General features: G+C 32.5%; 1 protein-coding gene across 3 annotated transcripts in view; it reads right to left on the bottom strand.

Annotated features, from left to right (window-relative positions):
• The window catches only part of LOC126881331 (cholesterol transporter ABCA5-like), a 254,480-nt gene that overhangs the window by 37,955 nt on the left and 191,657 nt on the right, over positions 1 to 24,868 (bottom strand). For all 3 annotated transcript variants that reach the window (XM_050645551.1, XM_050645552.1, XM_050645553.1), the window contains exons 16-20: positions 23,622 to 23,837; positions 19,737 to 19,946; positions 17,527 to 17,830; positions 10,136 to 10,316; positions 3,398 to 3,719 (exon numbers count right to left, since the gene is read on the bottom strand). In XM_050645551.1, the coding sequence (XP_050501508.1) occupies positions 3,398 to 3,719; positions 10,136 to 10,316; positions 17,527 to 17,830; positions 19,737 to 19,946; positions 23,622 to 23,837 (1,233 nt within the window). The remainder of the gene's footprint in view (positions 1 to 3,397; positions 3,720 to 10,135; positions 10,317 to 17,526; positions 17,831 to 19,736; positions 19,947 to 23,621; positions 23,838 to 24,868) is intronic.

The following is a 24,868-nucleotide window of genomic DNA, read 5'->3' as shown; positions in this document are numbered from 1 at the left end:
TACGTATTTGACTATTGACTATATATATTGAATTTTTTTTTTAAATATGGCAGTTCCACAATTTGACGTGAAAAATTTATGCATTCTTCCAAATTTCGACGGAAACCCAAATGAATTACATGAATTTATTAAAGTTTCTACAATATTTCTAAACCATTATTATGATAGACTAAATGCAGCTAATATCCAAAATAAATTTTTGCTTCATGGTATTATAAGTAAATTAACAGGTAGAGCCAAAGAAGTTATATCTGTATATGGATGCGAAACTTTTGACGAAATAAAAAATGCATTAATTCAAAATTTTGGAGACCAAAGAGACGAAAATTCGCTTACAAGAGACTTAGTAAATTTAAGACAAGGAGCAACAGAATCTATCATGCATTTTTACGAAAAAATAATGGGACTTATAAGCTATATCTTAATTACAATAATCTGCCTCTATATATGTTACAGGTATAAAACAAATAACAAAAAGCCCAACTCTAGCGACGAAACTCCAGAAGAGGCCAACTCAACAGTTCTGTTCGTCCCTCACAAAACTTCTTCAGGGGATGGAGTAGTTACAGTACAATGACCGCTACCATCCAGTAAATTCTACCACGTGGAGTCAACACGAGTCTACCGCTTGAACATTCTGGACCTAATTGCGACGTATTGGACAGCAAGATCAGCAGATTATAAAATTATAAAACACCATGTAAAAATCAATATTTTTCAGTCTGATTTTAAATTATTGAGTTGTATCTAAAATCTTTGTTTGTCGAAATAAAAGTTTTAATTGTGAAGTTTAGTTTTTTAAAAAAGTGTTTTTCCAAAGAACATTCATAATTCGCTTATTAGCGCGCTCATTACTGTATGTCAGCTTACCAACTTTTGATCCCACCTGTTCGGTTGCTCTAGAAACTAATCAGTAACCTGTGATACACACTTATACTAGCAGCGAATGACGTCAAAATGATTACCACCACCGAACGACTAAGCCGAATAACAAACAATTATGACTTCAGGTCAACACCAGAAAAACAAAAATAATGATCGTAGACAGGGCAAATAAGTATGGAATGTTGAAGTCTATAACAGTGTTTCTACTTAAGTTGGACACATATATGGAAAACTGTTTTATTATTAATTTTACGAAAAAAAGTTATTCTTCATAAAAAGTCTGCATGGTCTAAAACCTAAGATCCAATCATCAGATATCAAATTGTATCGTATTATACGAGGTATGTCAAAAAATATGAATTTTGCTCAGGAATAAAGTACATATTTATTTTTCACAATATTAAAAATTTTTATTATGAAAAGTTGTTTTTAATTAAAAACTATGTTCTAATGTGAAATACACACACTCACATAAAAATATTTTTGCATAAAATTGTTAATTAATGTTTAAAAATGTTATATTTAAAATATTAGACCGTAACAATGAACAGTGTACGTACAACAACTGATAATAGTTCCGCGCCCAAAATTTCCGTTTCAAACAACTTCAAAAGCGCGAGCTGGGGTCTGACGTCACCAACCACAGTGTTCTCGTTCGCCCGTTCGGTGAGCTATTGTATTGAATGCATTTTGCCATTGCTAGTTGTGCGTGTCGAATAACTGTCTTGTTTGCTCGGTGTTTATGTTATTGTATTTAGTGTATAATTACTTTATCAAAATGGAAAACAAATCTGCGCAATATAAGAACTATATAGTGCCGGAATGCCAAAGCACAACTGTCAGAACATCCAACAAATATTTTTTTACTCTACCAATAGAACCAAAAACGTCGATTGAAATGGCTAAAGGCATGCAGGCGGGATAAAAAGGATATTTCACAAAGTAGCAAAGGTCTTTAGGTCTGTGAGGATTATTTCGGTGTGAGTATTTATCTAATTAGGTACCTAATACTTATAAGACATTTTCTATTTCAAGAAAAAATATTAGGTACCTAGTTGTCGTTTCATGAAATGTGCCTACTTAAACTTGTTTATTTGTTGCAGTTGGAACAAGATATGGATAACTATATAAATTCAAGATTATGGGTGGTCCCAAAATTATTAAGTCAGATGTTGTCCCGCACATATTTGATTGTTAACCAAACAGAAAACGAACTTTTTCTGAGTCCATAAGGGAAGCAGCCCTTAAAAGGGTTAAACGTCAGCTTCTTGAAGATGCCGCTTCCACATCTAACTCTGTTCTAGAGGACAATGATGATAAGAGACAGTGTGATCCTAGTTTCACAAACTTAGTTCAACCAGGACCTGAATTTAAACCAACCAGTTTTACCTCAAAAACTGAATAATACATCAAAATCAGAAGTAAATGTATTTAGTGTAACTTTGAAAGGAGTGTTGCAGTTACAGTCGGGTTGTCACCATTGAAAATACATAATAAGGATGCATGAACTTCACCTATAAAAGACTTGCAAACATTATTTGAAGATGCAAAAAGTGAATCAGGACGTTATGTATTTGAAGATAATAGTGAAAATAATGGTAGTGATGACTATTGGTGAATAGTAATTGGTATGAAAGTGATTTCTTCTTGTGATGAAAATGCGAAAGAAAAGGAAGCAAAACAATTTAAAATGTTGGCTCTGAAGTGTACAGTGATGAAGTTACAATAGAGATCTAGATTGTATACGTTTCAATTAATAGAAATATACTGTAAAACTGCTTCGAGAATATTTGCAAAAACTGTTACATTATTTAGTAAATATTTAAAATCTTGTATTTTTAATCCCCAAGTTGGTCCAGTTAAATTAAACTTACCCTTAGCATTTCAATTAAAGACGATTAAAATGTACTATACAATCCCCAGTGAGTAATAGTATCTACTTATACGTTTTAAGCACTTTAGAAGGTACCAATGTCTAAAGATGTATAAATTTCGCTTTGAAACTAAATAAACTGATTGTAAAACTATGCAAGAATACAAATATTATCTGGTAATTTCCAATTAAATACGATTAAAATGTTTATACAATTCCCGAAATACTCTAATCGCGTTTAACCGGGCTTGACTCGTAGCCCGGTTGTGGTCCGTGACGTCAGACCAATAGAAGGACGTTCGAGCGCCTTCTAAGAATTTGAATAAAAATATTTGTTTTTTACATGCAAGCGTTATAAGATCATGTTACCTTATGTTTTTTAATATTATTTTAATATTTAAAAATTTATGCAAGTTCCCTATTACAGCCTTCTAATTGTTTTTTTAATTTTCCTCAAATTACAAATACCCAACATAATTTTCATTTATTAGAAATATGGTAACTCTTTTATTATTAATTTAGGAAAAAAAGTTATTCTTCATAAAAAGTTCTGTATGGTCTAAAATCTGAGATGCAACCACCATAATATATCAAATTTTATCAATTTTATTGTACTTTTTACTATTTAATTGTACTTACCTAGTATCATAACCAACAAAAAAGGAATCCATCCAAGAAAAGTCGCTACATTTGACATAATTGACTGCGCTGAATCTGTTTTATCAAATATATAACTAACGCAAGTACTGAACAGGATGGACGATGGACAGTAAAACAGAATTAGTATTCCTATTGTAGTTAGTGCAGGCCACGAAGATAATGACGGTGTTTTAAATAGTAGTACAAGCAACAGTAGTACCGAACAAATAAAAGCCATTATGACTGCCAGCACGATAAAATAGCTTATAAAGTATAAAGAAAATGATAGGCCATTTACTCGTAGTTGATTTTTTGCTTTTATCTAAAAAAAAGAGATGTATCATTATTTGATTCATTAAATTCGGAATAATATTCAATTATAATAACAAAATCATGAATAAAGTTAGTATAAACTATGATATGTAACATAAACATTGGATTTCTGAATGAACTGTTTCGTTTAAAAGGTAATTTACAATAAAACACTGAAAACTTTTGTTTTCAATACTTCCACAAAATTTATTGCAAATTAATGTCACTACAGCCTTTTCGGCAGAGTGCCTTTCTCAAGTGATGTATTTTACTGTGTGTCTACACTTTATAGTCTTTAATTGAAAAGGTTGAGGAGTGGGGAGCTGTTTGTCTCAAGTTGGTCATTTAGAATTATATCTGCATTTTTTAATTTATTAATCTCCATAGATTCTAATATTCTTAGATTCATAGGCCTTTATTTTGAATATACCGAATTTGAAACTGTTCATTAAAAGAATGATTATGATGTAGAAAGTGAAGTGCGTACCTACGTATACTGTGTTTTATTGAAAGCCCTTTTGTGTTCTGCTACAGATTTGTTAAAGGTTCTGCTAGTTTGACCGATGTAAGCTTTTGGACAGCCACCGCATGTAAGTTTGTAAAGTTTGTATATGTTACGGTCAATGATGTAAATTGGACATTGACGTTAATGGCCGGGCATTGTCGTGAATGTCCATTTTCCTTGGTTATTAACGACAATGCCGGCCATTAACGACGATAACCTTAGCTATTGGCCAATGTTGTAAAAACTTAACGTAAAATTAGATTTTTTATCAATGTTGATAAATCGATGCCTCAGAAGATAATCGGTGTAAGTCAATAAGTGTTTAAAATGAGATACTAAGATGTTTCTGAACATAGTTGTAGAAATATAAGTAGTTATTAAAAACAAATAAAACGTCTTTATTTTTCATAATATGGGTAACATATTCATAAATACAAACAAGGAAATAATAAAATTTTTATAATATACAGTTGTAGTATAATACAGTATTGCCCAAAATAAACAGTACTGAAACTGAAACACAGATGTATCTTTGTGCGCGCTATCATATTCAAATTAACTAGTATAGACCTGTTGAGTAATCTTTAAATAATTACTTATTAAGGCCTAATTGTTAAAAATGGTGTTAAATACAGAGGAGAAAGTGTTTCTCGTGGAGTATTATTTTCGCTCAACGGAATCGGCCGACGTAATAGTGCAAGTCTGCTATACGTGTGTGATCAATTCACACAACAGTTTAATACACGTTGTCCAAGTAATGCTGTAATTTTGAAGGTTGTTGAAAATTACAGCATTAGAACGTTTATTAAACCGTTGAGTTGTGTGAATTGATCACACACGTATTGCAGACTTGCACTATTACATCGGCCGATTCCGTATGAGCGAAAATAATGCTCCACGAGAAACACTTTCTCCTCTGTATTTAACACCATTTTTAACAATTAGGCCTTAATAAGTAATTATTTAAAGATTACTCGACAGGTCTATACTAGTTAATTTGAATATGACAGCGCGCACAAAAATACATCTGTGTTTCAGTTTCAGTACTGTTTATTTTGGCCAATACTGTATAATACTTTAGACTGGGTGTTTTCATCAACTGGCATAATCAGTCGCTCTTTACCACTTATTGTAATTACATCATATTTACAAACCATTCTATACTGCTTTGTTGTTGTTTTTAGCACCCGGTGTTTTCAAAATATTTTCGCTTCTTTAATTTCACTTATTCAGCTATTGTATTCGTCACAGTTTAAAAATGATTTATTGTCATCACGTTTTGACTTGACTATTGCTTTTATATAATTATTAAAACGAGTGCGCACATCGTTGATATCCATGATAACACTTATTAAATAAATTTACGAGTAATTTTAGCACGAAAACAATACACAATAGTTGCGTTCGCGGGTACCTGAAATTGTCAGAAAATTGGATAAATTGTCAGAACACGCATGCGCACTTTAAAATAATGTAAATATTATCGTTAATAAATAAATGTACAACTAGTATAATTTAATAATTAGTTATTAATATTAATTAAAAGTAAATATACCTTGTATATTTATCTATTAACGGTATTATTTATATTAAGTGAGGTTAGAAATTGTCGGCGACAATTTGTCAACTGTAACCGCGAACGCACCTATTATACACAATGAAGTAAACAATAGTAAACCTACACAGAACACACCTACAGTAAACCTACTATCAAGAATTTAAAATTATCATCAATGTCCAGTTTCTATGGACAATAACGTTAAGGTGATACAGTAGCGATCAACAGGTAGCAACAAGCGCAGTCCAAGATTGCGAAAGTTCTGCGAACTTTCAAAAGTGAGGCAACAGTGCGTAGGTAATTCGACACTGACAGTGACGTTTATGCTATCAAAAACAATAATTTTTATACACATAGGCGAAATGTTGCCAAGTCAGTGACGTTCGATTTCTTGTTATAAAAAAATCGATTTTTAGTAGTTCCAATGTGACACAAAATCTAGGCACGGGATAAAAAAGTTTATTTGAAGAAAGTGTATTTTTTTGTCTTTCTTAATGGCGGTACAGGCTCCTTTTTGCAATATTTTATTTAGTTATAGAGTAATTTCCACATACTAACATATTTCTGAAATTGGGCTCTGTACCGCCATTCTTTATTATATTACGAATAAGTGTGCCACATATCTCGACAAAATATTTAAAATTACAGCCGCAATCTTGGAACGCGTTTGTTGCTACCTGTTGATCGCTACTGTTTCCTCTTAATATCCGGCCATTGTCGACAATGACCAATTCAACATATCAATTTCAACATTCAATAACGTTATTGGCCGGATTTGCGTCATTGTCCGTAACATATACACCACTCTGTAACTCCTTTTTTTTGGTTCTTGTTGTTCTTAATGTATTTGCTCAAGTGTAAGTTCTGAATGGTGGTGCTATCCCTTTCTTTTTTGTGTTTGGCTATTTTTGTTAATATTTTGCATATATATGTAATCGAGTAGAAGGTACAGGCAAGATATCAACAAAAATAGCTAAATACATAAAAAAGAAAGGAATAATACCAGCTTTCAGAACCATCAACACCGTAAGTTAATACATTAAAAGCCAATAGAAAAAGTAATTACAGAGTGATGTATTACATAATGTGGTAACTGTCCAAAAACGTACGTCGGTCAAACTGGCAGAACCTTTAACAAACGTATAGCGGAACACCAAAGGGCTTTAATACTACAAAAATAGATTCTACGGACGCATTTCACCTGCTAGATCATAATCATTCTTTTAATGATCAATTTCAAATTCTCCATATTCAAATCAAAGGCCTTAAGCTATGGAATTATTAGAATTAGAATATGAGCTATTATAGGCTATTGATTATGTTCAAAATAAGAGACTTACAAGGAACTACAACGTTAACGGAGTTTTATTGTTTCATATGGTCAATGGACCTCTATATATAAAAAAAACCAGCGGAGTGCTACCATTTAAATGGGTGCGTTTTTAAGCATTACGGTGAGTTCTATGCACTTTTGGAACAAATACGTCTAAAAAAATGGATTTTGCGGTGGATATCAGAACTCGCCACTGGATCATGTGAAATAAAAAATTCAACAAGATTTAATTAGCTTATGAGTTTTTCGAGGTAACGCTGTCGAGTTTTTTATTTTTTGATGATTTTTCAGTTCTTGGTATCACTCGGAAGTCAAAAAAGTGAAATTATTTATAACAAAAGAGCGAAAATCAACATATTTATTATTGTTAAACAAAAAATAAGCATAAAAACAAATATATCTCGATATCGTTACCTCACGAAATGTCAAAAAAAAAACTATGCAAAATTTCAGGTGGATCGGCCGAGTAATTTTTGAGTTACAACATCCACCACCTTTTAAAAAGAAATTTTGAGAAAAACGCGTTTAAAGTTTTGACATTTATTTTCAATTTCTTTTTGTCTGTCAAATCTTAAAGAGGTGCACACCGGAAGCACGAAGTAATCTACAAAAGATAAGGGCAACAGCTGTTGAATATTTCTCATTACGCTCAAGCGTGATGGCGCGAAACCGCGGCAAAGCGAGTCGAAGGTAGGGATATTCAACACGCTGTATCTCTGGTAATTTTACTCCGATCTATCTGAAATATTCGGAGAGTATTCCTGTAGTTATGCAGTATGCACTTTCATTTGCAATAATAAAAGAAATCGAAAATTTCAAACCATACCTCCCCCCCTCTTAAGTAACGGTTGAATCTATCACTTATTAAAAAATAATGGTGGGATTCAAGTTCATTAGATTCTTTATAAACTTATGACATTGTTTATATAGGGATAGTTGGTCAGCCCAATAGGAAAATTTGTTTGATTCAAATTGAGACAGTCACCAGATGTCCCCACAATTTCTGTCAGGGTCGCAACGTCAAAATGCATAAAAACCAAGTTGGATACGATCCTATTCATAACACCCCAACTCGCACACATATTAAGAAAAATAAATATATATGGAAGAATATATTTAGAAATTGAATTAATGATGTCATGTTATTATATATAATGTATAGTAGCATGACATCATTAATTCAATTTCTAAATATATTCTTCCATATATATTTACTTTTCTTAATATGTATGCGAGTTGGGGTGTTATGAATAGGATCGTATCCAACTTGGTGTCTATGCATTTTGACGTTGCGACCCTGACAGAAATTGTGGGGACATCTGGTGACTGTCTCAATTTGAATCAAACAAATTTTCCTATTGGGCTGACCAACTATCTCCCTGTACAGGGTGTTTCATTAATAATTGTCCATATAGTAACTGGAGAAACCTTAGCACAAAATACGAAGATTTAACCTAAAACACTTAAATAAAATATGGTTCCTTACTGAGTTACAGGGTGTTTTATCTAAAAATTTAAAAATTATTTTTGCTCAGCATTTTAAAACTATTCGACGTATTCTTTTAATACTTGGCAGAAAGTGCGACTACTAGACATCCTACTAAATTATGATAAACAAACGTTTCTAGCTACCACCAGAGGCGTACGACAGGGGATAGTGAATGGTTGGCCCTTCTCAAATTCTACGCCACTGGAGGAATTACTGTATTAGTGCCATTTTTAGATTCTCCAATACTTTCTACGTAAATAATATACTCTTCATGGGTAACGATAAAGTCATTAGTTTTCGAGATATTTGAAGTTAAATATGAAACGCCACAGTTATTTTGATTAATTTATGATATGATTTATATGATTTAGGGCCGGTTGTTCGAACGCTAATCAACAATGATCATTATCAAATATTTAATTACTGTCACCAAAACTGTCAATGTCAACTTTGTTTGGGTTGCTGAAAACAATTAATTACAAGTATGAGATTTATTATTAATGATGTTAATAATTATTGTTATATTAATTGATTATAGTCTCAGAATTGTAATTAATTATGTTTTTAACAACCCAAACAAAGTTGACATTGACAGTAATTAATTATTTGATAATGATCATTGTTGATTAGCGTTCGAACAACCGGCCCTAAAATTAAAAATTATTTGTACCCAGTACTTCAAAATTATTTGGCGTAGCCTTATCATACTTGACAGAAAGTGTAGGTACTGTACACCCTACTAAATTAAGATAAATTAACGTTTCTAGCTACTACCAGAGGCGTACGACAGAGGATAGTGGCTGGTTGACCCTTCCCAAATTCTACGCCACTGACAAAATTGCTATTTTAGAGTAATTTTTTGATTTTGAAATACTTTTTATGTAAATATTATACTCTTCATTCGTAACGATAAAATTATTAGTTTTCGAGATATTTGAAATTAAAAATGAAGCGACACAATACATTAATCAAAATACCGTGTCGTTTCATTTTTAACTTCAAACATCTCGAAAACTAATGACTTTATCGTTACGAATGAAGAGTATATTATTTTCATAGAAAGTATTGGAGAATCCAAAAATTGAACTAAAATAGCAATTTCGCCAGTAGCGTAGAATTTGGAAAGGGTCAACCATTCACTTTCCCCCGTCGTACGCCTCTGGTAATAGCCAAAAACCTTTGTTTAACTTAATTTAGTAGTTTGTACAGTACCTATACTACCCACCAAGTATGAAAAGGATACGTCGAATAGTTTTAAAATGCTGTACAAAAATAGTTTTTAAATTTTTAGATAAAACACCCTGCAACTCAGTAAGGAACCTCATTTTATTTAAGTGTTTTAGGTTAAATCTTCGTATTTTGTGCTAAGGTTTCTCCAGTTATTATATGGACAATTATTAATGAAACACCCTGTATAAAAAATGCTTATGATGCTAGTTTTACTAAATAGGTTCTTTAAAAGGAATAATTAAAAGTCAAGAACAATCGTAATGAAGAATAAGTAAAAGTTACAAAATGTACCTAATATTAAAATATATTACCTCTCTATCATACACCATGTCAGTCGCCAAAGTAACTGGTATAAGGGCAAAAATCATTCCCATAGTAAACGTGGCAGTACCCATTCCCAGACTAAAGTCACTTGATGTTTGTTGAAAAGGCTGACTTCTTACTTGGATAGGATTCCATTTCTCACTGATTTCCATTTCACCAGTTAAGAGTCTGAAAAAAAATTGTAATTTATAAAAATCCACAAGGAAGAAATTCCTGTAGCTGGCTGTATACCATTAACCCTTAAACGCCCAAGGGTGGGTAAAAAATGTCCACCTAATGCGTATTCCCTTGTAACATATTTATTAAGTGTTTAAAATTTTTTTAAAAAATATTTATTGTTAAAAAGACAGCCCTTTATTGAATGTTAATTTGGATCTACCGATATTTTTGAAAATAGAAGTAATATCTTGAGTTAAATATGGGTGGGCATAAAAAGTACACCCTTGGTAAAACTTGTTACTAAAGGTTTCTATATAATTTCTCGTTGGTAGGAAGATAATCCATATAATTATCGACGTATAATTACATAATCTACATAATTATCCGCCAATGAGGAGGTTGAAAAGAAGAATCTGGAGAAAATCGACAAATCTGAATTTCTGGCTTTTACTGGTATGTTAATTTTGATGTACATTGTAATTTGTTGTGAAGTTTGTAAATTGTTTATATTAATATTTTAGAAGATGCTGTGTTTATTCAGCATAAGAATCTTAAGTTTAATCCATTTCCAACAACTCTCAATAAATATATTAGCTATTTTCGAGGTGTTTTTTACCCACCCTTGGGCGTACATGGAACCTAAAAAAGGTTGGGCGTTTAAGGGTTAAATTACAAGTAAAATTTAATAAAAAAATTTGTCCTGGTAAAAGGTATATTAGTTTAAAAAGCCCCTATAGGGCTACAAACATATAAACAAAACGTTTTCGCTCTGTAACAAGAGCATCATCAGTGTTACCTAAAATAAGTATAACCGTATTAATTAAAGAAAAATGTTAAAGTTAAAATGATGACCAAGGTAAAAGTAAAGTTTGGTTATACTTACAAGCACATGGTGAGCCACCCAAAAATTCTGTTTTTACCTGATAATTCAATTAAATAAACACAATTTAATAATTTTGATTACCACACACTCACCAATTTTACTCAACACTTTTTTTCACATGACCTCACTTTAGACATAGCTTAGATACTTTTATTCAATTTCATTTAATTTTCCTTGACCTAGATATTATTTAACATAAAAGGACAGAATAAAGAAATTTGGACTAAGCTTTTAAAACAACCCTTTCAGTCTTTAAATTTGTGTTGATGATTCCATCTATATCATATTAACTTATAAACAAGTTTTTGCATTTACAACATATCTTAGTATTTGATATCACAACCCCTATTTATTTGTCTCAGCTTTATTTCAGCCAGTTTTATCAACCATCATTTGTGTTGGGTCACAAATAATAATTATCTATTTTCAACACAACCACATCAACTTACCTATATTTTGGTTTGCCTATCTTCTTCATCAATTTAAGTACACCTCATTCATGATTATGGGTATTCAAATTCACCCTCTTTCTTTACATCTTAGATAATTTATTCTCACTATCTCTTGTATTTTTATAATTCCAATACACTGATGTTAGCTGTTATCATTGCTTGCACAATAAACAACTTTAAATTTTATTGGCTAGTGTAACCAACACTTCATAGAACTATAAGTTTCATTGACAATTGTGGTCTTGACATCAGACAGATTCGCTTTGAAATCTCATCTGCTATTAGTTGCCTGTCACCTCTTACAACACAATGACCTAATTAATTGACCCACTTACCATCTGTGGGAGTCATATGTTGCCCTAAAGCCGCATCCATAGGAATTTTATCCATCCTTTGGATTTTAGGATGTTTATATTTATATAAGACTTTTAGTCTATTTGTAAAAGGTTTCGACCTTTGTATTTTTGGGTGGCTCACCATGTGCTTGTAAGTATAACCAAACTTTGCTTTTACCTTGGTCATCATTTTAACTTTAACATTTTGCTTTAATTAATACGTTTATACTTATTTTAGGTAACACTGATGATGCTCTTGTTACAGAGCGAAAACGTTTTGTTTATATGTTTGTAGCCCTATAGTGGCCTTTTAAACTAATATACCTTTTACCAAAATTTTTTTATTAAATTTTACTTGTAATTTATAACCAAATAAACTATTATGTTGATATGGGAGGAGTCGTCAGTACAAATGGGAAATAAGCTTTTTTATAGACATAGTTTGCCTCTATGCTTAATTGCAAATATTTAGTTTTATCGCAATTCTGGCAATCATTTACGCATTTAAATCAGAGAGGTCTTAATTCTATTAATTTTGCTCTTGGGAAATTTTCGGCTTTTTGGAAACTACATTTAATACAGTACAGATTTATGCACCAAATACTGATTAGGACGAAGAAGAAATAGAAAAATTTTACACTAAACGTGACACGATATTATAAACCTAGAGATATAACGGTAATCGTGACATTTGAACGACAAAATTCGCGAAGGTAAATGTGGATCCTTAGTAGGACTATACGGACTTGGTGTTTGCAACAACAGAGATGACTGTCTTATAGAAATCTGCCAAGAACATTACCTATTAGTAAGTACTACCTTTTATCAAATACCTAAAGAACCGTGACCAGACATCTTGTAACGCGACAATTCGTAACCGGACAAGTGGTAACGGTTAACTCGTAACAGCGACAGTTCGTAACAGCGGCAGTTCGTAACGGCGACAGTTCGTAACTATACAAATTCGTAAGGGACAATAATTCGTAACGTCAAAATTGAATTATTTTGTTTATTTTTGTTAACGGGGAAACTGTTGTCACAGTTATAATTGAAATTATGTCTATCAATTTAACGAATCAGTACCGGGATAAACATGTTTAACACATTTTATATTTCGTGATTCAGAATATAATTAAAAGTCTTTAAACGCAAACAAAGATTTAAATACATACAATCTTTTAACAATATTTTTAAAAGTTTATCCCTCTTATTGTTTGTATATGTATACCTAGACAAAGGAATAATGAAGTAATTCGTGAAATCTTTAAGCCGACAACCGTCTTTAGACATTAAAAACTTTCTAAGTAAACATTTTCTAAAGGAAAGATTATAATTACCATTATAATAAACCTTGTGATTGGTTATAGCGTTGGGGCATTCAATCAACGGTTGATAAGAGGGATGGCTTCAAATAATATGATAACACGAATTATTCTTCAAACATAATTTGAGAAACATTAGTGATCTTCTAACTAGTCTCTACTATAGAGTTTTCTGAATAATAATATATGTACTACACAAAAGATTCTTATTAAATTGATAAACATACTTTCATTTATAACACTATAATAAGAGTTAGTTTCCACGTTAACAAAAATAAACAGAATAATTCAATTTGGACATTACGAATTGTCCGTTACAAATTTGTATAGTTACGAACTGTCACCGTTACGAAGTGTCGCCGTTACGAACTGCGCTGTTACGAATTGTCCGGTTACGAACTGTAAATGTCGAATTCTGAGAAAACTAATAAATATTTTTGAAAAATTTAAACGCAGAATGAAATATTCCATTATTACCGAGGGTCGAAAGTCCCATAGAATAAACAAAAAGTTTCTTCGGAATGAAATATTTGAAATTAAAAACCACACTAAATTTTCTCTTTTTTTTTCACCACTGTAATTTATTAAAATAAAAATTATAGAAGTTTTCAGGGACTTTCTGCCCTCAGTAATAATGTAATATTTCATTCGGCGTTTAAATTTTTCATTAGTTTTCTCAGGATTCGAAAAAAACGAATGCATTTAAGTAGCGTTGGACCAAGATTTTGCGACCACCACCTTAAAACCTGTACCAGCCGTACATTGCAATGCTCGAAAATAACTAAAGACGCTGCTTCCAAGATTTGAAGTCGCTCATAGCAGATAGGCTTCCCAAACTGTGCGTCGCGAGGCCCTGGGGCATCGCGGCGTTGTCCCAGGGGCGTCGCGTGTCAGCGCTGACTTTTAACACAGAAAATATATTTGTCTGGACAGTGTGCAGGACTACAATCTCTCATCAAAACCAAGGCTCCAAGTGTAAAATGGACACATTATGTCATTCATAGAGAGGCCTTAGCAGCAAAGAACATTACACCTGAATTAAGTGTTGTGATGGATAGCATTATAAAAGTGGTGAACTACATTAAAACATGACCCGTGAAATCAAGTCTATTCCACAAACATTGTGAAAAAATGGGGGCCGAGCACACCTCTTTAATTTATTATTGCAACTCTCGTTGGCTGTCCAAAGGCAACGTACCCGCACGTGTACATATATGAATTAAAAAAATGAAATTTTACATGTATCTACATGTCATACAGAATCCCATAATGATGCGCAAAACTTCAGAGTTTATAATAAAATTAGCATATCCGTGTGACATATTTAACAAATTAAATGATCTTAATAAGTATTTACAGGGAAATAGTACGCATATCCTGCAATTGGCAGATAAAATGGGTTTCAGATGTTGCTCTTACGGAAGAGAAAATTAGAAGATCAAGAAATTGACTGTTTTCCTGCTTTACAAGGTATTCTACAAGAAAAATCGATAGAAATCCTCGGTTTCTCTTTAAAAAATATGTTTACACAACACATGTTACCATTGAACGAACACTGAGAAATGTTTTCCAAAAATCTGGAGCAATATGACTGGGTCAGACAGAATCCCTCCCTAGTCATTCACACCATCGACACTTTCAACAGAGGAAGAAGAACAACATGTTCTTGAAAACTCTTGAAAACTGTTCAAAGAAAACTCTGATTCCAGCCTAAAGCTTCAACACGACAAGGACCTGTTTGAATTTTGGAGCTCAGTTTCTCATAATTATCATGCCATTTGCGACTTCGTACTTGTGCGAAACGGGCTTTTCTGCAGTTGCAGTAATTAAAAACAAGTACAGGTCAAACATAAACTTAGAAAAAGAAATTAGAGTGACAATTTCCAAGTTGTAGTCCCGGTTTCATAAGCTATGCTCAAAAAAGCAAGCACATCCCTCACATTAACCAGCCAGTTACGTAAATAAATAATGTCCCTTTTTATTTTTGTGCCTATGTTTTGATTTCTTTCTTAATTTCTATAAAAATTATAAATAACCTGTTACTAGGCTAGTACTAAATTGGTAAGTATTATTGGGGGTTGGGTTGAGGGGCGTCGCAAAAAAATAGCAAAGTCCCAAGGGCGTCACAGTACGAATAATTTTGGGAAGCCCTGGTATAAAGCATACATACGCAACCTACTGCGTGACAGTATAGGCGGCGTACAGTGTTTATTGGTGACCACCGCCTGTGAAGCCGTGTACAGCAGTTTGATGCTACGTTCGGAGTACGATAACAGACCGCAACTATTATTATTGTATTAAGCATACAGACGCGATCTACGGCGTGATTCTGTACGCAACCTACGGCATTTATTGGAGACCACAGCCTAAGTTAGTGTTTATTTCTGTATTGTATTCACTCCGTGTGCGACCATGGTGGGAGTACTCTGAAACGGTGCAGGCGTTAGTAGCGGCGAAATATAACAATATTGGAGGTATCTTTGGAATGTCATTGTCATTGTTTGTATAACAAATTTTATCAAAAATGGTAAATAAAATAAATTGTGTGTATTAAATTGTGCTAATAATGGTCAAAATAGTAAGTGTACTTTTTATAGATCTCCATGGGCAATCTGAATAATGAACTAGCACAAGGGGCGTCAGACAATCTTTCTTAAGATCTTCTGGCCGAAAGAAATCAGTTTTTTTGAAGTTATACTTCTTTAGGCGCGATTGGGAGTGGATTTTCATTATTCTGCGCGCATGCGCACACAGACAGTATGGCGTTAGTTGCTAAATCTTTCAAGTTATATATAAATATATCAGGTCAAAAAAAGGTGTGAAAAGAATATAAGTATTAGTGTTTTTAGTAAATATATTTATTATAATTTTTGTGTCTTTGGATTAGTCTTCCTCTGGAGTAAGATAAGTATTATTAAAATATTTTATTATATTTATTATACATCACTTCGTCTGTTTGTTACCGTGAATTGTCATTATGTCCGAGACTATAAAAACAGAGAGCTCGTAGCGTTATTGGTATAGTATTCGGCTAGAGATCGAGAGGTCTTGGGTTTAAATCGGGACCATTTCTATTTTTTTTTTTTATTTTTGGAAAGTGGTAAGCATTAAAATTAGTTTAATATTTAAATAAAATTAAAATAAAAACTGTTTAAAGTATATTTATTTCGATGAAATCATATAATAGAAGTATAACTTCTTACGTGCGTACAAAGTACACACACATTATTTTTTTAAGTAATTAGGTTAAGTTAAGTTAATTACGATGACACAACTAATAAATGGACTTTCTAAGGGACGACTGACAAAAGAAATCGGACCCAGTGTACGAGTTTGCTAATTTAAGATAGAAGGTATGAGAAGAGCAAACATCTAGTGGATGAGTGCCTGATCAGATCCTACAATGGAGCCCATTGAATATAATATATGCCAACTAAATAAATTTTTGTTTGTAAAAATTAATAATTATTATTTACAATGTATGGCCCTCATTATTTATACACAAAAACTGAGACGAAGCCATACCCTAAATAAATAAATAGTTCTCCAATAATTACATAAATTAGAGAAAATATTTAAACTAGGAGGAGTAAACTCAAAAGACAGATTCACTCCCAATAATGTCATAAAAATCACCAGATACATATTCTTTTTTGGTTGACCGTCCAAGGCTGACCATGTCAGGCTTCGACGGTAATCCAGTAATCAGTGTAAGACAACTTATACGAGTAATAACAATAATACGTCGCAAAAGAGTTCTAACAACAAAAGTTTTTTTATATAAATTCAGATTAAAATTCTAAAAATTAAAGGAATAACTCAGAAAACACAAAAAATCGCCGGTTAAAATGGAGTAAACTTGCCTGCGGTTGGACCAATTACAAAGAAGCATTACAGCGCGGTAAATTTGAATTACTTCTCGTAGTTTAAAAACTGGAGGATAGATGTTTCACTTTCTGTCCAGTTTGGGGTTGAAAAGATAAATTGTGATGGAGTTTTAGAAACCCAATTCTTAATATTACATCCATTTTATACATAAATTCGATAAATATTGTTAAAAAACTAATTATTAATAATTTGCAACTTCACAATATTTATTTATCATATGCTTATGCTTAACCTCAAACTTTGATATCCAAAAATGTCAGGTGCAGGCGCTAGGTGTTGCGTCAGTCATGCACGGGTAGTTTACTTTTATACTCATTTTTTAAATAAACATAAACGTACCTGTAGAGGGCATTGTTGATTAAATTAACAGCTATAGGCAAGCTGTGCTGCTCGGTGTCATTGTAGAGTACTGTCACACTATAATCCGGATAATCAAATCTATTCACATTAAAGGCCACCATATGAGGCGCTATATTTAACAAAGATGAAAAATTTCCATCGTAGTCGTCTAATACGTCAACTCCTAAATCTAGTAATTGAATTAGAAAATCATCCACATTGGCATCGGATCCGTTATGTACAGCTATTGGCATTGAAGGATAAGTTGTTAGGTTCAGGACCAACGACTTTGTTCGCAATTGACCTACAAATGTTAAAATTTGTATATTAGTGATACTAAATAAGCCAATAAGATTCGCAAAATAAAAAAAGTACAGCTGCGGCCACTGAATAGTTTACATCTTCATTTTTACATTGTAATACAAATAGTGTTAAAGTGCAGTGCTGTACGGATTTGCTAAATTTGCTTGTCAAAAATGTCGCGCCTTTTGAAAAATAAACTTAAAAGCTATTAACTCATTTTTACGTTCTATATAACGTAACAGCTTCTGTATTTTACATATCGCTAATTTTCTATTGATTATTCTCTCTTCCTGTTGTTAAATAATTTATATTAATATAAGAACCTTTTATTTTTGTTTATTGTTTTGTTTTTATTTTAAAAACCAAAATAATGGGCACTCAAATTCTACTTTTAATTTCTGCCTTGTCTATTAACCTTTCGATGCTCCTGGTATTTCAAAATTTCAATATACATACATCAATTAATTTCCGTATAGATATCCTCACTTGTTACAACTTCGAATGTTTAGATATTTCGTTCCGAAGAGAATAGACCTTTTTCGTCGTCAACTTCCTCCAACTAAGCAGAAATATCTACAGCTTTTTCGTCTTACCGTAACTTAAGTCCTCGTCTTATGATAAAAATGGATTAGCAAGATATCTTGCATTTCAGCGGCTCCATCATCTTATGATGAAAATGCACTAGCAATACATACAATCTTTTAACAATATTTTTAAAAGTTTATCCCTCTTATTGTTTGTATATGTATACCTAGACAAAGGAATAATGAAGTAATTCGTGAAATCTTTAAGCCGACAACCGTCTTTAGACATTAAAAACTTTCTAAGTAAACATTTTCTAAAGGAAAGATTATAATTACCATTATAATAAACCTTGTGATTGGTTATAGCGTTGGGGCATTCAATCAACGGTTGATAAGAGGGATGGCTTCAAATAATATGATAACACGAATTATTCTTCAAACATAATTTGAGAAACATTAGTGATCTTCTAACTAGTCTCTACTATAGAGTTTTCTGAATAATAATATATGTACTACACAAAAGATTCTTATTAAATTGATAATTGATTTTTCGTCGTCAACTTCCTCCAACTAAGCAGAAATATCTACAGCTTTTTCGTCTTACCGTAACTTAAGTCCTCGTCTTATGATAAAAATGGATTAGCAAGATATCTTGCATTTCAGCGGCTCCATCATCTTATGATGAAAATGCACTAGCAATAAATCATCCATTCTACCGGTTCCATTCCGGATCCATGGAATACAACTCATGGTATACTGTAGTCCTCAGGCTTCACCATGTACGAAATAACTAGCAAACCTGTTAGTAACATCGTCTAATTTCCATCCAGAAGCCCTATATGTAAAACAGCATGGCAAGTTAAGTGTTTGGTAAGGACATTTTTCTTAAGTATTAAGGCTTTCAGCCACCTTTATACATTTGGGCCTACACTCAGTTAACTTTTTTTTGAATCTTCAGTCACTTTTTTGGGCCCTCAGAAACTTTGTACAGGACTTGCTGTAACGTTTATTTATTTGTTAAATAAAATGTTTATTTAAATTTTTATTGTTATGCTTTGATTTCCTTTGTGATTGTTCTTGCTACCATTATTTGTCTTAGGGATTAGCCGAACTACCTCTGAGAAGAGCTACCCAGGGTAGGGATATCCATGATTGTCTTTATGGTGGTGAACAGGAGACACTTTAGCTAAGGTTCACCTCTTCACGATCCTAAGTCAATCGTGGATTTAAAAATCTACGTGGTTAAAACCTTACACAATGGCGCCCAACGTGGCGCATAGAAACATGATTAAAATTACCTACATGCAACGTTCATTTTGCTTTAATTTTAGACAAAATATACGAAAACCATGAAATTTATAAAAGTTAATAATAGTAACTTACCCGTTTCCATGCTATTAACAAATAATCCTAGAACAGCTAAACCTAAAGGTAGAAATATCATAACGTATAATTTCTTGATATCCCGCCGCAATCTAAGAATCCTTAACCTCAACAAAGCTATCAATGTTTGGAACCAATTTGGATGGCATTCTATGGAGTCCAAACCTATGCCTTTGATAGGAGACTCACAGGTTTCAAAATCACCCGCAGCTAGAGAAAAGATACCAATTAATAATTTAAAAATACTCATTACAAACATTAAAATTTATATTTTACGTAAATAGTTCAAACTCTATCCTTAAACTATAACAAATAGGCCTTACAACTATGGAGACACATTTGGCATTATTTACAAACAATAAATAAAAACCCAAGAGAAACACGTAGGTATCAGATGGATGCGTTGTTTATTTTTCAGGAAACCACGACCATATAGAAATGGTGTATCACTAATAATTGAATCGTTTATTGTATAAAGGGAATAAGTCCACTTATGTACGAAATTAAAGTGAGATAAACATTTTGTTAAACCAACGTCGACGGATCGATGAGTCTATAAAAGAAATTTGTACCTCTCACCATACGCGATATATCGCACGATAAAATATTTGTTGAGCGTATCAAGGAAACTAGTCTGGGATTGATTACCTCTATACAATAATTCTTGTGGCGCCATCATCGTTTGTGGCATTTTGTTTACAGAGTCGTTTATTTTATTACTTCGGTTAGCTTACGTTAATTAGTCTTACGATGTATTTTAGGTCTTGTTTGTAATAACAAACCTTTTTTTATAAATAAATTAATAATTTAACTGTAGAAAAGCAGCACTTTTTCGTCTTTTATTCATTGATTGTATAAAGGAATCAAGTCCCAGCCTTTAAAAACGATTTTTTGGCCTTAATCGTTTTCAAAACCAAGTTTGCTGTATCACATATCACTCTACTAGTCTCCTTCTACATTTCATCTGTAGAACAAAATATGATAGGTCATCAAGTTTCTAAACTAAATAGTTTTTTCGTTTTTCTCAAAACTAAGTTTCTTCTTCTTAAAGTTCCCTCTCCTATCGGAGGTTGGATATCATAATGGCTATGGTCACTTTGTTGGCTGCTGCTCTGAACAGTTGTAATGAACTACAGTTAAACCATTCTCTAAGGCAAGCCGCACACCAAAGAAACATGAAACGAAAAACATGAAACATGAAACGAAAAACATGTTTCATGAAAAGAAAACACTGCTAAACAAATCTCAAAGTCCGCCTACCAATGAAACGAGTGTGATTCATGCTCATGACACATTTTTATTTTCGGAGAGTTTCATAAATGGCCGGACATATATTTGTTTAGTAGTGGTTTATTTCCATGAAACGTAATTTACGTTTCATGTTTCTTTGATGTGCGGCCTGCCTAAGGTTCCTCAGCTAGGAGATGCGTCTTCTTCCTATGCTTCTTCTTCCTTGGATTTTTCCTTGCATAATTCTCAGCAACTCGTATTTTTCTCCTCTGGTAATGTGACCCAAACATTCCAGTTTTCTAGTTTTTATACTCTCTTCACTCTTCACTCTTCAAAACTAAGTATTGTGGACTTATACCCTTTATACAATAAGCGCTTCAATTATGAAACAGCTTATTAGTAAGATATAAATCATAGGCATTTTGATAAACAATTCGAGAGTTTCACCCCTCTTGGGGGTGAAAAAATATTCGTCCAAAGTATGTCAGGAAATGGATAAACTGACTAATTTTAAGTAACTTTTGTTCTATAGAGTTTCTTCACTAAGTCAATACTTTTCGAGTTATTTGCCAGTGAATATGTTCATTTTTTCAACAAAATAACCACGCTTTTAGACGGTTTTTCGCAAATAACTCAAATACTAAGTATTTTGTCGAAAAAATATTCCGAGCAAAAATATAGCCTATAAAAAATTTAAAAAAATGGTGTAAATATCACGTCTCTATACCTAGTAGAAGCAGAGTTATAGCTAATGAAAAATAGGTTCATATTCATCAAATTCCAAATGGAATACTTTAACGTGAAATAACCAAAAATGAAGCGCGTTTCGGGAAAAACTCATTACAATTTATTTAAAGTGTTTAAAAAAGGCTTAATTTTTGTCTTATAAAAAAAATTTCTAGCATCAAAATTAAACAAGTTACGCTCAAAATAAAGTTAGTCCCTTTTTGTTTTGTACTTAATGTTAAGTATCTTAAATGAACTTAATCGTTACGACTTCACAAGTTTCTTGACACGTGTATGTATTGTTTATATAATCTGTAAGTTTCATCGGTTCAAAGTCCTTATTACTGAATGGGCTGTAGTCAAAAGGGGTTGAATGAGTCACTGATCACGAATGTATACAAATTTAGAAACACCAAATCTTAATCAATTTTTGTCTAACAAAAAAACAAAAAAGTACATGATATTCAGAAAAGCAATGCTGCCTTTTTTTGTTTTTTGATATTTTTGGTATCTCTAACAATTTTTAAGATATTTTGAAAAAAAGCATATTTTTCAAAAAAAAAATTTAAAAATTTTACTATAAAACCAAATTTTTTCAAAAATAAGCACTTTGAATTGATGAAACTTACAGTATAAGCACAACATAAGTAAAATAATTTGTGGAGCGGTAACGATTAATTTCATTTAAGTTGCTAAGTAGGGGGTGGTCTTCTCGATTTTTTTTTGCCAAAACAAAAGGGACCAACTTTATTTTGAGCGTAGCTTGCTTAAATTTAATGCTAGAAACTTTTTATAAAAACAGAAATAAAGCTTTTTTAAACACTTTAAAAAAGTTATAATGGGTTTTCCCCAAAAAGTGCTTAACTTTTTGGATATTTCACGTCGAAATATTCTATTTGAAATTTGGTGAATATGAATCTATTTTTCATTGGCTATAACTCTGTTTATGCGAGATCCAGAGACCTAATGCGTACACCATTTTTTTTTACTTTTTTACAGGCTATATTTTTACTAAGAATGTTTTTTCGACAAAATACTTACTTTTTGAGTTATTAATAACTCGAAAAGTGTTGACTTGTCGACAAAGCTCTATAAAACAAAAGTTACTTAAAATTCGTCAGTTTACCCATTTCCGGACTTATTTTGGACACATATTTTTTCACCCACAAGAGGAGGTGAAAGTCACCCCCAGGGCAAAAGCACACATCGGCACAATATCACTTTTTTTTGACATGTAAGCTATACGTATGCCAAATTTCATGTTAATCCAAGCGGTTCTTTAAAATTTACAGCAAAAACCGTGAAAGAATGTACTATGGGTACTTCTAATACAGTTAAACGTCAAACCTGTAAATATAAACATCGTCCAAGGATTAGCTCCACTGTAGACAAAGATGGACAGAAAATCGAAGATTTTTACCATCAAATTGAAGAAATGCCAAAAACAGCAGAGAAACACAAAACAACAATACCTATGGGAGATTCTAATGCTCAAATTGGACAGACAGTAACGCACAAAATAACCGGCAACATTGGCTTGAGAGAAAAATCAAATGGGTCAACGTCTGATCAAATTCTGTGAAGAAATCGTCAAATTCTGCCAAATACCTGATTCTAACTTCCAGAAAGGCGTCTGTCTATATACGTGAAAATCTCCCAAAGATTTATCATAAGGCAGAAACCCATAAATTACATTCTGATAATCCAGCGATTCCGAAACAATATTAAAGACTTAAAAACTTAATCCTTGCGCTAACAAACTCAATACGGTACCATGGACGTATAAACACAGATGTGTTTATACTGAGTTTATACGTCCATGTACGGTACCAATTTTAACAACGGGAGAGCACGTAATGTGTCTCATCTAAGATATGACAAAGGAAAACGATTATATACGAATACTTTTGAATACGTAAAATAATGTACCTTTGGCATCTTGAATGAGAGCATTGTTACTTTCATTTTGTAAAGACTGATAACTCGTACTCTTATTTTGTAAACTAAGGCTCCTACTTAGGGCTCTGTTCCTCACTATTTTCTTCGACAGATTGTCTACGGTATCTTCTTCCGTTTCTTCGTCTCTTTCCAAATGAAGAAATACTTCTTCCAATGTCGTCATCGAGACACCGTAACTAGAAATTCCTAAAAGAATTAAATTTTTTTATTGATGTACGAGGGTATGAGGATAGTGTTAAAAAAGATACGAAAAAGTATTTGAAAAATTCCTAATGTAGTTAACTATTACGTAATTTACAAAACATTTTTGGCCAGAATCTTTTTTTTTCTATTCATTAAATCATAATAGTAGGGAGCAAAGTATGCTAATTGTGCAGTCACTCGAGCGCTTTGGGGACCTATTGGGTTGTGAAGAGTAGGTCCTAAAACCAAAAAAAGTTAAGTAAAATTTTTCATTTTAGTGGGCGCTTGCCATTTTTTAATTTAATTTTCCATTTCCAACAATCGTTTTTTCAGATTATAGCGCCGTCTATCCATAATTCGAAAAAATGTTTCGAATAAAAGTTGCTTATTTTTACGTAAAGAATCCAAATATGGAATAAAAATTTGTGGCTCTTATTTAAGATTTTAAAGTAACCCCCCACCCGACCTCCGTGGGGGGTCGTGTTTGGTACCATTCGATAGATTTTTCAAAAATATTGATTTAGTGTATTTTGCAGTTTTTCGATCTAATGTTTATTTTGCGAAATATCGCGGGATTTGTATTTAAAATTTTAAATTTTAAATACAACACCCCCGCCCCTCTCTGTGGGGGTCATGTTTGGTATCAATCGATAGATTTTTGAAAAATATTGAAAACGTATTTTTTAGTTTTGCGATCTAACGTTCATTTCGCGAATTATTCGCTTTTTTTTGTGAAACTTTTTAACTCACCAATTTCTTACGCCCCGCTCAAATCGTCAGATTTTTGAAATATACAATCTTTTGCATGTACTTAACTTACCTTATCTTAATCTGACAATTTCGAGTATTTTTAAGGATGGATTTTTTTTTCGGGTCCCCCTTAACGAACTCCCCTCTGTTAAGAGCCAATATATGGTAGAGGTACATCTGCAGGGCACCAGGTTTTTCCCCATATGATAATATGACGCGCTCGAGTAACTGCAAAAATCCCCGCTTGGGCTCCCCTACCATAACCCTGTCACCTGTGCATTTTT

This window comes from Diabrotica virgifera, chromosome 3 (assembly GCF_917563875.1).
Source record: "Diabrotica virgifera virgifera chromosome 3, PGI_DIABVI_V3a".
NCBI classification, from domain to species: domain Eukaryota; kingdom Metazoa; phylum Arthropoda; class Insecta; order Coleoptera; family Chrysomelidae; genus Diabrotica; species Diabrotica virgifera.
Note: the sequence above shows the minus strand (reverse complement) of the source record. Positions and strands in the feature narration are given on the sequence as shown.